We start from the raw sequence: 13832 nt of genomic DNA, 5'->3' as shown, positions 1-13832 counted from the left end.
ATGTTACATCCAGGAACACCCTAGGCTCACTCCTGATGCATGATAAAATCATTCAAAGTATCGATGTAGTCGTCAGCTTCCTCCCAGATTATTGTCAAGGGCTTCTCATCTCTTCCGAGTGCCTTTCTTTCCGCAGCCCTCCTTCACCATGAAGCCATCACTGGTCTTCTTCACTACCTTGGTGGCAGGGGCCTTTTCTGCCCATTCTGGCTCCCATCTTCACCTTCACGTCTCCCACCGAGCACGCACATCAGAAGCAATAGACGCTAGAGATGACCAAGGTCTTGACGAATGGCTTGCAGCCAACAAGCGGGCGCCCCCCAGCGCGCTCACGGCATGCCCTCTGTCCTGTCACGAAACCGGTAATAGCAGCTCTGGGGCCGGATGGTTCTTGTTTCCCGATGGGTCAAGGCTCGCTGCGTGCAACGAGACCATGCTACTCAACTTTGTCGTCCAAAACGAAGTTGATGGTGCCAGCAGTCATGGGCCCAAAATGGGCATCAGAGCATGCACAGCCGACTATAGCTCGACGATGCAGGCGGCCTATGAGCCACATGATGAAAGGGCAGCTCTTTGCCCCACTCCCAATCATGCCCTCGTCGAAGCTTCCATCAGAATGTCCCATTCTACCTCTGGGAATGATGATGGCTTTGCCATTCAGGATGTGTTGGCTGCTGGCCGCCAGATTGTCAATTATTTCAGATCACAAAAGCCTTCCTGCGTGGAGAACACCTTGGCTTTTGGGTACTCTCAATCCGCCGTCGTTGGAGTGTTTGCCGGTGCGGAGGTCCACCAGCATGGCGTGACCACGAACGTTCTCAACAATTTGCTCGACTATGCCGAGAAAAACTCGGTCTCAAAAACGACTGTCGTCCAGCTGTGTCAAGCCGACGGCCGCGGCGCAGACTACGGCATCGGTATCATTATAAGCAGTGCAAAGCATCTGCCCGTCGTCCAGGAAGCCGTCAAGACCTGGGTAGACGGACGATGCATCTCTGCGGCGGACGGTGATGAGGACTGGATGACTGTAACTCTGCGCGTCCCTGCCCGTGTCAAGTCAAACTCAGATGCCACTGGGAATATGACGTTATCAACCGCGGCTGCCCACCTGGGGTCACGATCCCGGATTGTTGCCCGGGCGGAATGCCAGACAACCGTGGTCAATCCTGGCGATGGCTGCTGGGCTTTGGCCGACCGGTGCAAGATCACCGACGCCAAATTAAAAGAGTACAATCCCCGTCCAAACTTTTGCAACACTCTTGTTGCCGGCGAGAAGGTCTGCTGCTCTTCCGGCACCTTGCCTGACACTGTCCCTCCTGGAAACTCGGACGGCACCTGCAAGACAAGACAGGTGATAGGCGGCGACATCTGCGACTCCCTGGCGTCCAAATGCGGTCTAAGCCTGCAAGACTTTTACAAGGTGAACACGGGGGCCAATCTGTGCTCGAACCTGAAGGCTGGACAGCATGTGTGCTGCACGCGTGGCAAGCTGCCCGATTTCAGGCCCAAGCCCAATCCCGACGGATCCTGCTCCACGTACACGACCAAGGCAGACGACGACTGCTACGGCATTGCCGCAGCGAATGGCATAACTGTTGCAGACATCGAAGATTTCAACAAAAAGACGTGGGGCTGGAACGGCTGCAAGCTCGCAGTCAACTTCAAGCTGTGTGTGAGCTCAGGAACACCGCCTATGCCTGCCCCTGTTCTGGTAAGTATATGAATATATATGTGCATATGTACACTTCGAACCCGATACAAGTGACCTTTGCAGAATATACGCTGATGTTGCTCTTTAGAACGCTATCTGTGGGCCGACTGTAAGGACTTCCAGACTGCTGCACCAAGCCTGAAATTGTTCGGACTAATATGATTCAAAGGTTCCCGGCACCAAAGAGCCAGCCAAAGGCACCGACCTGTCCAAGCTCAACCCGTGCCCCCTGAAGGTTTGCTGCAACGTGTGGGGTCAATGCGGCACGACAGATGATTTTTGTACTGTGTCCAAATCAGAGACTGGCGCTCCTGGCACTTCTGCGCCCGGCAAAAATGGCTGTAAGTACTTCTATCCAGCAACATCTACTGAAACTCTGGAGAAACACGGCTGATCGCGAAATTTAGGCGTAAGTAACTGCGGAAGAGACATTGTCAAGGGCCCGGCGCCCCTCCGGAAGATCCAGGTAGCATACTTTGAAGCCTGGAACTATAAGCGCAAGTGCTTGACCATGGATGTCGGCCAGATCGACACGGATAAGTATACGCATATCCACTTCGCTTTCGCCGATGTGACAAAGGACTTCAACGTCGATATAAGCGCGGTTAAGGAGCAGTTTGACCTCTTCAAAGGTATGTCCGGGGTCAAGAAGATTATTTCTTTCGGCGGCTGGGACTTTAGTACTATGCCTGGCACTTTCAACATCCTTCGTGAAGCTGTCAAGCCTGCCAACCGGGATATCTTCCAGAGGAATCTCATTGCCTTTGTCAATGAGCACAACCTCGACGGTATCGACCTCGACTGGGAGTATCCTGGAGTAAGTAGCACACGTTTACACATTTTACTTTTACACTACGGACTTGTGTTAATGTAATAAATCCAGGCTCCTGACATTCCCGACATCCCCGCGGGTGACCCGGAGGCGGGTATGGACTACTACCACATGCTCTCCAACGTCAAAAAGGCATTGGGCGGTTTCAAAACAGTCTCCTTCGCAGCCCCGGCTTCCTATCATTATCTGAAATCTTTCCCTATGGAGCAAATGGGCATCCATCTCGATTATATCATCTACATGACCTACGATCTCCACGGCCAGTGGGACTACGACAACAAGTGGACTTCGTCCGGCTGTCCCAGCGGCAACTGTTTAAGGTCCCATGTGAACGAGACAGAGACCAAAGATGCCCTGTCGATGATCACCAAGGCTGGCGTGCCCTCTAGAAAGGTGGTTGTCGGTGTGGCCAGCTACGGCCGGTCGTTCAAGATGGCCGAGGCCGGTTGCACTGGGCCAATGTGCAAATTCACCGGTACGTCACGCATATCCAATGCTGCAAAAGGACGCTGCACAGACACGGGCGGCTACATCTCCAACGCGGAGATTGATGAGATCATCAACAGCGGCAAAGTCACCAAGCAGTGGACAGATGTCGGCTCCAACTTCCTGGTCTACAACGACACCGAGTGGGTGGCGTATATGGATGATGACATGAAGGCTGCTCGTGCGAAGTTCTATGATTCATACAACTTTGCTGGAACCACAGACTGGGCCGTTGACCTGCAGGAGTTTAAAGAGTAAGTGCTCTGAGCTGAGCCCCATGGACCTTGCACGCCTCCTGCAATGATATGTTCATGGTACTAACTCTCCGCAGTGGCAGCGGCGGTGATGACTACCCTGACGATTACGAACCCTACATCGACACCAGCATGTACCCAGAGTGTGTAACCAAGTACACTACCTTCAAGGAGCTGGACGACCACAAGGATTCGATCCCTTCTCACTGCATGGAGCAATACATTTTCAATGTTGAGGTCGCCGTCATGGAAGCAGCCTTGGAGAAGTACAAGAACCTGGTCAACAATGGCTACGATGAAAAGTTTAAAATCTATGCAGGCTACGTCGACGACCAAGTCCAGGACCAAATCGACGCCTTCATGGGCAGCGGCAAGGCGGACAAGTACTTCAAGTGCACGGAGACCAAGGACGTCATGTGCTGCTCCAAATGCAACATTCCCCAATGTATGCTGGATTGTGACAAGTCCAAGGATTGTAATGGTAGGGTTACAGTCGATATCACTTGCCCGACAACTCTCAAGAGCGGTTCCAGCGGCATCATTGCAGTAGGTGATCATTTTCCCAACGCCACATACACGCTGCAAGACTCCGAGGGCTTCTGGAAGGACATTGGTGCCGAATACGGCATCGAGGAGTCGTGGGTCAAGTTTGGCAGAAGGTATGTCAGGGCCGGCAATGGCTGTCAGTACGCTGGCGAGGATGTCAAGGACTGCATCGACAAGCAGATCAGTGGGTTTTACAACTATCCCATGAAAGACACAGTCAAGGTCTACAACCCCAAGGACCTTATCGGCGACTCGTACGGCAAGACCGAGGACCTCCTTTACCGTCTCAAGATCGTCAGGGACAATGCCGATTACGACGAGCTCATGCAGTGGTCCGACCTGGTCGACGCCGGATCCCTACCCGCGTTGACGATACAAACTGCCGTCGAGAGTATGGACAAGATTGTCAAGTCTGCCAAGGATATCAGTAAGAAAGAGCGCGAGGAGTTCATTGTCAACTTTCTCACAGGCTTGCTCTTCTTCATTCCCTTCGTGGGAGAGGCCGCCGGCGCCACTGGTCTGACGGCGGTTCGCTCCATGTTGCGCCTGGCAGGCGCAGCTGGCGAGACGGGCCTGCTGGTGCATGACATTATCGAGCGCCCTGAAAATGCCTTTATGAGTGTCTTTAGCTACTTGGCCGGGGCCGGAGTTGGGCGAGCCGGGTTTAAGAACGCTGCCAATGCGAGACGGTCCATGAAGGCCAGCGACATTAACAATCTGGGGCCAATGAAGGTGGATTTGGACCTGATTGAGACTGTGCGTGGCGTCACTTGTCGTATCTGAGGTTGAACCTTGTCTATCGACCGGCCCAGCCACGCCACTATACAGAAGAAATGAGGGAAAATAAACCCTCCGTCAGGACTCACCTGGCCAGTAATACAAATGTGGTCTGATGAGGACGCCACAACTATATAATCTTAGTTATTCAACGATCAATTGATATAACAAACTTCGGACACAATTCACAATTTACCCGAATACCCAAGCCTACGATTGCTACCAAGACTGGTGCCGACTAGCGTGTCTCGTATTGGCCATGATCAACCATTCCGAAAATAGAATTAAACGAGCTCTTTAGCCCGTGTCCTCGTATTTTAAATATACACTCGAGTCTCAAGATAAACTTCCTGTGAAAGCAATAAATATCACAAATCTTCTAGTAGGTTACCCGATTCAACTTCGGAACCTTGGACGTGAAGCCAGATCCAAAAACGGTAAGCAGTCACGCACCACAATAATGATGGGGTCTTGCTTTGCGTTGGCTAATGTCGCCTCGACGGCGCTTTATACTTAGAAGGCGATGATGGAGGATGAGTATACGATTTAGCACTCTGGTATGTGGTGGGATGGAGGGTGGTTTGGGTGTTGTTGTGGCCCCTTGAGTGAAAATCGATCTGTTAGAGTTAATGATGCTCGAGCTGAGGATGTATCTCCCATTTTGATGAGCTTGCTCCCTGTAATCGATCAATAATAAACGCTCCATTTTCTCAAATTTTCCACAGGAGCAAGAAACGGCACCTGAAGCTGCAAGGGACAGGTAACTTAATGGAGAGGGATACGAGCTTCGTGTTCTATGGCAATATCACCACCCGGCCTGAGGTCACATCGCTCTACGCTTGAACCTCACAAACAGTGAAATGGGAGCTAATATGCACTTGGCGGCCAAGAGTGCTTAACTCCTTCTGGATTGATTCGGCGACGTGTCTCCCCATTGGCGGATCGAGGCAACATATCCAAGATTCCGCGGTCAGAGTCTCTATATATGTTTCGCCGATCTTCGTGTTTCTCGTATCGCCATTTGCTCAGGTACCTATATGCCGTCAGACCACCCTCTAGCTGAGAAGGAGATGCGTCTCCAAGAGGTCTATTTAACATCGCAACTCTCCAACTTTGAAGCTCTTTTGCATACTCCCTCACCTTCCCTTCACCACCCGCCCCCGACCAAAATCCATCCAATCCTCCAGTCGCCATGCGAGCCACCTTCTTTGTTCTCCTCACAGCCCTAACAGGCGTGATTGCCAAAATCCCCAACTCCCCCCGATTCGATCTCACAAAACCCTCGTATGACCTCTGGCGGGACAAGAAAACCGCCGCCATAACCGTCCAACAATCATTCACCTTTGACAACGTCAACCGCCGCCTCTTCATCGTAAACCGTCGCGATGGCTCCGCCCTCGACTCGGGAGACTTAACAATCAGCCAACTCGACTTCTCGGGAAAAGTCCTCGGCTCGATGAACCTGATCGGCTGCGGTCACGGTGTGAATATCGCCGCGGAACCAGTCGGAAGCGATACGTACATCTGGAGTGAAACCGACGCCGCAGCAAGCGGGTACGGGAGCGCACTGTGGAAGTTCAAGTTTCAGAATGGGAAGACGTTGAATAGCGCCACGGATAAGCGGAAGCGGATTGTGCCGTTTCCGGAGTTCGATAGGGGGACTGCAACAATTGATCCCGTTTATAAGCGATTAATCATGCGATACCAGACTGGAACCGTGCAGAATATCGCCGCATTTGACCTTGCCGAGGCAAGCGCAGGCAATTTTTCGAATCCGCTGGCGAACTGGAAGATTCCGGATCTCGTTAGCGGGCTTGGGGCAATGGTTAATGTGTTTCAGGGGTATACAGCTTACGGGCGGTATGTCTATTTCCTGACTGGGGAATCCTATGACGCTAGCGGCGGTAAGTTGAATTCTCAGGTTATGGCTCTGGATTTGGAAAATGGGAAGCTTGTGCAGGGGCCTGTCATGACGAAGGCTGGGTCGACGTTAAAGTTTCGTGAGCCGGAGGGGATGGCGATTTATAAGACAGCCGATGGGGAGGTGAGGCTTTTCTTGGGGTTTGCATCGGGGGTTGCAGGAGACCGGAGGAGTAATCTGTTTTATAAGAACGCGTTGATATAAGGGTTGTTGATGTTGTGAGGAGCGTGAGGGAGCAAAGGTGTATATATCATGTCTGGGACCGAAACAAACCTACCGGGAACAGCCTGCTCGGCCCCAAGAACCCATGGGACTCTTCATGAATTTTCTGAGGCACGGATAATGGAAGTGCATATCTACCAGTACAGTAGGATAAAGCAACCAAAATGAGGGTATAGATTTGCTCTGGGCTGATCTACTCGACATTGGTATGAGATATTTTTCGCTCCAAAACAGGAGTTCCGTAACTACGTTGGCTTCCTTGGACACCGGTAAAGTCCACAGACTTCTGCCGACATATTGTAGCGCAAAATCGTCCTCTAACGTCGGATGGGCCTGGGCTGGCCAGAGTTATCGCCTCAATTATCAGCTGTGCTCGGGACTTAGGAAGTGCGAGAACTTGGGTAGGTGGCGTCGTATCGGGCCTTATAACCCTTTCCCCACCTACCGATTGAGTTCCCCCGGTGCCATATATGTTTCTCATTCCCTCTGCCTCCGCTGGCCGTCGTTTTTCCGACATTGTCGGGCTCCAACACTGTGTCTTTGCCATGTCGACGCCGGTTTCCACCCGTGGACAGACAGACGCTGCCGAGTCACAGCACGTTCTGGCATGCGTGCTGTGTCAACATCACAAGATTAAGTGTGACCGGACATTCCCTTGCGCCAACTGTGTCCGGGCTGGAGCACAGAGTGTGCAAACACCACAGCTGCGGCGCCGTAGGTTTCCTGAGAGAGAGCTACTGAAGCACTTACGACCCTTGAAAGCTTGCTTCGCCTGCACAACATCAAGTTCGATCCTCTCCACACACCACCTGCAGAGCACAGGTCTCCCAGTGAGGACGCTGCCCAGTCAGTAGCAACCATCCCCAAGACGGATGGGCCCCGGTCGAGAGAAAGGACAGCAGTCAAATCTACATCTGTGTACGGGCAAAGGCCTTGCTTTCCGAAAGGGCACATTCTCTGCATAACTAACCATCATTGCAAAAATATCTGCCATGGCATGAGGCAAAAGGCATTGTAACCCTGCCACTAAGGCTTGAGTCTCACTAATGATCGGAAAAGACCATAGGCTCCAAGGCGGTTGAGGAAAACGATACTAGAGATGATGAAAATGATGCCCGCTCCATGCACGACAATGATGACCTACGTCAAGGGGTGATCAAGAAGGCATGGAATCACATATTCCAAGGCCAAGGCAACAACCACCTTCTATTAGGTTTGACTATAGGGAACGTTGATCTCTCTGCATCACACCCAAGCCAGGTACAAATCTTCAAACTCTGGCGGATTTATTTGGACAATGTCAATCCTCTTCTCAAAGTCACGCACGCACCAACCCTCCAGACACACATCATCGACGCTGCTAGCAACATTTCCAGTCTTAGTCCCACACTGGAGGCATTGATATTCAGTATCTACCGTGTCTCAATCCTAAGCCTCGCCGACAATGAGTGCACTGCCGTATTTGGTGTCCCAAAGAAGGATCTGCTCACAGGCTATCAGTTCGCATGCCGACAAGCTCTGCAGAACCGCGATTTTTTGCAATCCAGTAACCGTGACTGCTTGACCGCGTTGTATCTCTATCTAGTAAGCCTGTCCGATTTTATTGTACCCTTATATTCTAATTGCTCTAGGTATCTATCCGGGCCGACACGGACCCCGCGTCTCTGTCCTCATTGCTCAGCGTTGCCATACGGATCGCTCAAAGAATGGGTATTCACGACGAGACTATGTATGGTGAATGCCCGGCTCTAGAGGCGCAAATGCGTCGGCGATTGTGGTGGTCTCTTATCATCTTTGACAACCGCATTTGCGAGATGTTCGATAACAAGACTGCGGCACTGGGCCCTACCTGGGACTGCAGCATTCCATTAAACTTGAATGACTTTGAGCTTCAGCCAGAGATGAAGACCGCGCCAGCAACGAACAACAGACCCACTGAGATGCTTTTTGCCGTTATACTCAGCGAGCTGGCCGACTTCGTCCGCCACAGTGCCTTTCACCTCGACTTCACCAATCCGTCATTGAAAAAGATTGCTGGTCAGCACAGCATCGCCGAGGAGGCCGACAGGCTGATTGCATTGGAGAAGACGTTGGAGGAAATGTATCTTGCATTCTGCACCTCAGAGAGCCCACTTCACTCTATGACCATCTGTACAACGCGGGGCCACCTGGCAAAATATCGATTCCTGCAGCACTGGAGACATTCAATGGCTTCCGTGCAACAGACGGGTGCGCAACGCAACGTCGCCATATCCCATGCGCTGTCCATGCTCGAGTGCGATACGAATCCCATGACGTCGCCACTCACCAAAGGCTACCTTTGATTTCTTCACGTCCACTTTCCTTTCACAGCTTACATTCACTTCCTGCATGATTTGAAGGAGCGGCCTGTTGGGGCCGACGCAGACCAGGCCTGGGAGGTCATGAGCAAGAATTATGAGGTTCGCATCCAGGGTGCGAAGCAAACCGATAGGCCCTTTTTTACTATTTTCTCTAGAATTGTCTTCCAGGTCTGGGAGGCGCGAGAGAATCAAGCCAGACGACGAGACAGGCCACTGGTGCTACCACGTATCGTGTCCAATATCCGAAATAAAGCGATCCAAGTGACGGCCGATTTCTCATCTGATGGTAACACAAACCAGCATGGCGGATGCTTGGATGCCAGCTTGGACGATGTGTCGACAATGCCCACGCAGATGGACTTTATTGCCCCTTGTATGGCCTACGGCACTAGAGGGCAGTGATCCACCGGGATTGAGCCCTTGAGCCACCCTCAATCGCCTGGACCGACTCCAGTAGACGTCGGTGCGAATCAGTTTCTTTTAAACATGATGGCATGGAATGCGCTGCAGGGTGCACCAGCAACTTGGCTTTGGCTTTAAGCATAGTACGGGTGGGCGGGTGGCGCCGCCAACTCCGGAATCTTAAATCATGTCTGGAAAGGGTGGCCCAATCAAGGCGCGAGGAGTTGCCCCCACTGATCCACTGATCCCCGCGGACGGACACCGTAATACGCGAGCCACCCATGACTGGCAGATCAGTCGGACATTCTACTGCCCGAGGAGCAACTTGTCCCTGTTACCAGTATTCCAGGATACCATAGTCGGGGAAGCGAAAGCCGAATGCCCTTCCTTCTACGCCGCTTTTTTAAACTACGTCCCGACATCCATGTCCGAAACCCGAATGACCGCATCCGGACGGTTAGGAATAATACAAAATGACACGAAGAACCCAAGAAGTGTAGGGAACACCATGAATTACATTGCATAGCATTGTCCACCGCTATGGTCACATATGCTGTCCTTGACGCCACTGGGAACTGCGGCACCGCGCTCATCGATAATCTGCTGCGTAAGAGAGACGACAAGATCAACGCATACTGCCGCAACAAGACCAAGCTCATCCAAAAGGTCCCCGAGATAGCCAACAACAAACGCGTACGCGTATTTGAAGGGAGCATCTATGATATCGATCTCCTGTCGGTATGCATCTGCAACACTCCAGCCATCTTCCACGTGGTGACCACCAATGATAACATCCCCGGCTGCCATGTCGGCCTGGACACGGCAAAGAGCATAATCGTCGCACTGGAGAAACTCAAGATTGCCTCGCAGCTGACAGATCCGCTGCCAAGAATTCTCTTCCTTTCGTGCGGCACGATCGACGACCATCTTAGCCTAACCCTGCCGTGGTGGTTCAGACCAATCCTCCGCACTGCGGCCTCGCATGTCTACGAGGACCTGCGCAGGACGGAGGCCTACCAAGAATTCAGCCATACAAAAGCTAATATTATTTGTTTGGTTACTAAAAGCTTCAGAACGTCGTGGACATGAAGTGAACGCAACAAGTATCTTCACAATTCCATCCTCTTCTTCGGCGAAAACCTCATGGGCCGTGACTTGCGTATCTTGGCCGTAGGTGGTCAACTTGCCGCATGCTTGAACTATGAGTGCACATTTCACCCAATATATCGCTCTTCTATCTCTCTTACTGCTGAACTAGCACATACGACCATAGGGTGTGGAAAACAGGGCTTCCCGTCCGCTCAGCCGTACTTAAGCCACACGCCGGCCGGTTAGTAGTTGGGTGGGTGACCACCAGCGAATCCCGGCTGTTGTATGTTTTTAGGTTCACATACTCTTTTTCATTTATTGATGTCTTCTACTTCTAGCGTCTACTGACCAGTGATGTCAGCTACCATGTAAATATATATGACATTAGGTAACAGAGGCCAAACAAATGGCTAATATAGCCTGATCTTAGGTTAAGTAGATATATAGAAGTACCCTTCCTCGTACTTTATTTATTTCTCTATACATAGGGAAACTTACTGTAGTTATTATATAAGATTATTTTGTCCCCTCTGACCGCCTGCACGGCTTTGCGGGGACATGAGTCAGCTCCTTACCTTGACTTATATTTACTGTCCTGAGTCCCGACTTAGGAAGCGAGCGACAAGTCTACGCCTCTTCTTGATCGACTTGGCTAGGATGTCTGCTCAGTCCGGATATCACATGGCCAACACAGCATCGGGGACAGAAAGCCAGCCTTCCCACCGCGATGTTACCTCCCGATCAGCATCACTCGTCACCGAATCGACGTCTTTGCTGAGGCCTGACAGACCTGATTATGGCGATGCGCATGGCGCAGGCTCAACATATGGCTCGCCGTCGCCGAATTGTGACACTTCCAACGAGGTTGAGGAAAAACCTCTTCCCACGCGCCAAATTCTACTGCTATGCTATGTACGAGTGGTTGAGCCATTGGCCTTCTTCTCCATTTTCCCCTACATTAGCCAGATGGTGCAAGAAAATGGAAACGTTCCAGACTCGGACATTGGCTTCTACTGCGGACTGATCGAGTCGATGTTCTCTCTTACACAGGCCATCGTCATGATCTTCTGGGGCCGAGCAGCCGATCTCATCGGACGAAAGCCTGTTCTGGTGTCTTCCTTGTTCGGCGTGACATTTGCGACTGCTCTTTTTGGACTGGCGAAGAGCATCCCGCAGATGATACTATTTAGATGCATTGCCGGCATTTTTGCGGGGACTATCGTCACCATCCGCACCATGATAGCCGAACACAGCACACCCAAGACCCAGGCTCGTGCATTTAGCTGGTTTGCTTTCACTGGAAACCTAGGCATTTTCCTGGGTCCTCTGATCGGTGGCGCCCTTGCTAACCCCACACGCCAGTACCCGGGCGCTTTCGGGTCTATCGAGTTCTTGAAAAAGTACCCTTACGCCCTTTCAAGTCTAATAATAGCCCTCATCGGGGCGACCGCTGCTGTGTCTAGTCTCTTGTTTATTGAAGAGACTTTGAAGAAAGAAGCGCCTTATATGGACCGTGACAGCGAAGATCGGTTAGATGCGCCAGTCCAACGCGACCTCTCAACCACGCAGCTTCTCAAAGCACCCGGTGTAAGCAGGGTACTCTTCGTCTTCGCACATATCACGATCCTTGCATTCGCGTATACTGCGATTATTCCCGTCTTTTGGTATACTCCTGTGCGCCTCGGAGGCTTCAATTTCACCCCCTTTCAAATTTCCCTGATGATGGGACTGAATGGCGCAGCTCAGGCTGCATGGCTGCTACTGGTATTCCCTCCACTACATCGCAAAGTCGGATCGAACAGAGTGATCCGACTCTGTGCACTTGCCTACCCTTGGTTTTTCCTGTGCTTTCCTCTCGGAAACGTGCTACTGCGCATGGATACTGAGGGTTCGCTTAGGGTTTTTTGGGTGTTCATGCCGGTGGCACTGGCCCTTGGAAGTGGTGTTGCGATGAGTTTCACAGCAATTCAGCTTGCCGTCAATGATATCGCACCCTCGCCCATGTACCTGGGCACTCTCAATGCCATCGCCTTGACTGGTTCCAGTGGACTGAGAGCTTTCTGCCCGGCATTGTTTACCAGTCTCTTTGCATTGGGTACGAGGACACAGCTGACTGGAGGCTACGCAATCTGGATTTTGATGTTTGCCCTTAGTGCCACCTTGTTCATGTCAGCGAAGTATCTTCCAGAGCCTGAGGCCCACAAAACGCAAGGCGATTAATGAAAGATAATGTGGGGATTTGACACATGGAGTACAGATGAAAGAATGTGATGCTACGAAGGTAAGCGTTGAACATGGAATCTACTCCCTAAATGGGGGCGGGGGCCTTTCTTATCCCTCGATGGCTTGAACGCACAAAATACCATGAAATATTTGGAAAATAAAGGATTATTTTCGCACACTGAGCCGAGAGACATGTGGTGTGCGTCTTGCATTCTGGGACTGGAGGAAGATTTCCGATCTCCTTCATGATAGCAAAAGTTCATCGGTTGCCATCTCGTAGATAGGCAGAGAGACACCCAGATAAGTCCCTTGCCTCTGTCATCAACACACCAAAATTCGAAATCATGATGTTTTGTTTGTTTGCTTTTCCAATATTGAAGGGAATAGAATGATGCATACTTCAAGCGCATGTCCTTTTGATTATTCATGTGCTGCAGTCAGTGGCTCTACTAGCCATCCAAGACGATCTAGGAGGTCATTTAGAGATGTTTCCGCTGGGTCGCCTAGCTTCGCGTGAGATACCCAGAATGTTATGGTATAGTGTTGCAAGGGAAGCCTAGATTTGTCCTTCCAACCGAGAGGTCTAGACTGGGAGACTACAGCTATCCTGAAATAACGGATGCAGGAACGGGATAGGTGACAATAGGAAGCAGGGCCTACCAAGTCAGTTACTCTAGTCGGATCCAGAATCAACAACCCCTGCTCGATAAAGAAGTCGTTGACTAACTAACTGGCGAATAAACTGAACGACGCGAGCATTTGTGGTTTGCACGACTTTGCGAGTCCCTAGCTTAGGGTCTTGATTCTTCTATCGATATCTTTGTCAGCAATAAAGTCATCCGACTGGTAAAATTCGTAGAGAGACTTATTTTCGCAATCAGGATTAATTAACTGCTATAAACCATTTTGCAGTTCGACCGTCGTCAAAGGTCTCCTAGAGGAGCAGATCCACTGCACTAGCTCCAGGGCGTCCGGGCAATCCTTTATACCCTAAATAAGCTGAAAATATAGTTCATGTAAACCTTAA

At 51.1% G+C, this 13832-nt stretch overlaps 5 protein-coding genes and 1 non-coding gene across 6 annotated transcripts; all 6 read left to right on the top strand.

The window, feature by feature from the left end:
* Positions 1-148: 148 nt before the first annotated feature.
* Positions 149-4612, top strand: Aud_007412 (uncharacterized protein; the record flags this gene model as incomplete). The annotated part of the gene is made up of 6 exons (XM_043292305.1): positions 149-1711; positions 1800-1820; positions 1881-2052; positions 2119-2528; positions 2595-3283; positions 3361-4612. 6 exons carry the CDS (start codon positions 149-151, stop codon positions 4610-4612), a joined length of 4107 nt encoding a protein of 1368 aa, XP_043148240.1.
* A 1186-nt stretch (positions 4613-5798) lies between these two features.
* Positions 5799-6731, top strand: Aud_007411 (putative FacC-like extracellular signaling protein; the record flags this gene model as incomplete). The annotated part of the gene is made up of 1 exon (XM_043292304.1): positions 5799-6731. The coding sequence occupies one exon, from the start codon at positions 5799-5801 to the stop codon at positions 6729-6731; it is 933 nt and encodes a 310-aa protein (XP_043148239.1).
* A 563-nt stretch (positions 6732-7294) lies between these two features.
* Positions 7295-9493, top strand: Aud_007410 (fungal specific transcription factor domain-containing protein; the record flags this gene model as incomplete). Its single annotated transcript, XM_043292303.1, has 5 exons — positions 7295-7386; positions 7512-7599; positions 7809-8333; positions 8381-8978; positions 9102-9493. 5 exons carry the CDS (start codon positions 7295-7297, stop codon positions 9491-9493), a joined length of 1695 nt encoding a protein of 564 aa, XP_043148238.1.
* Positions 9494-10033: 540 nt separating this feature from the next.
* On the top strand, positions 10034-10582 carry Aud_007409 (monooxygenase AgnL4; the record flags this gene model as incomplete). Its single annotated transcript, XM_043292302.1, has 1 exon — positions 10034-10582. One exon carries the CDS (start codon positions 10034-10036, stop codon positions 10580-10582), a length of 549 nt encoding a protein of 182 aa, XP_043148237.1.
* A 170-nt stretch (positions 10583-10752) lies between these two features.
* On the top strand, positions 10753-10872 carry Aud_r0024. The gene has a single exon (XR_006253274.1). It is a non-coding gene; the product is annotated as a 5S ribosomal RNA (ribosomal RNA).
* Positions 10873-11239: 367 nt separating this feature from the next.
* Aud_007408 (MFS transporter) lies at positions 11240-12802 on the top strand (the record flags this gene model as incomplete). The annotated part of the gene is made up of 1 exon (XM_043292301.1): positions 11240-12802. The coding sequence occupies one exon, from the start codon at positions 11240-11242 to the stop codon at positions 12800-12802; it is 1563 nt and encodes a 520-aa protein (XP_043148236.1).
* Positions 12803-13832: the final 1030 nt, after the last annotated feature.

This window comes from Aspergillus udagawae, assembly GCF_001078395.1.
Source record: "Aspergillus udagawae IFM 46973 DNA, scaffold_5, whole genome shotgun sequence".
NCBI classification, from domain to species: Eukaryota; Fungi; Ascomycota; class Eurotiomycetes; order Eurotiales; family Aspergillaceae; genus Aspergillus; species Aspergillus udagawae.
Note: the sequence above shows the minus strand (reverse complement) of the source record. Positions and strands in the feature narration are given on the sequence as shown.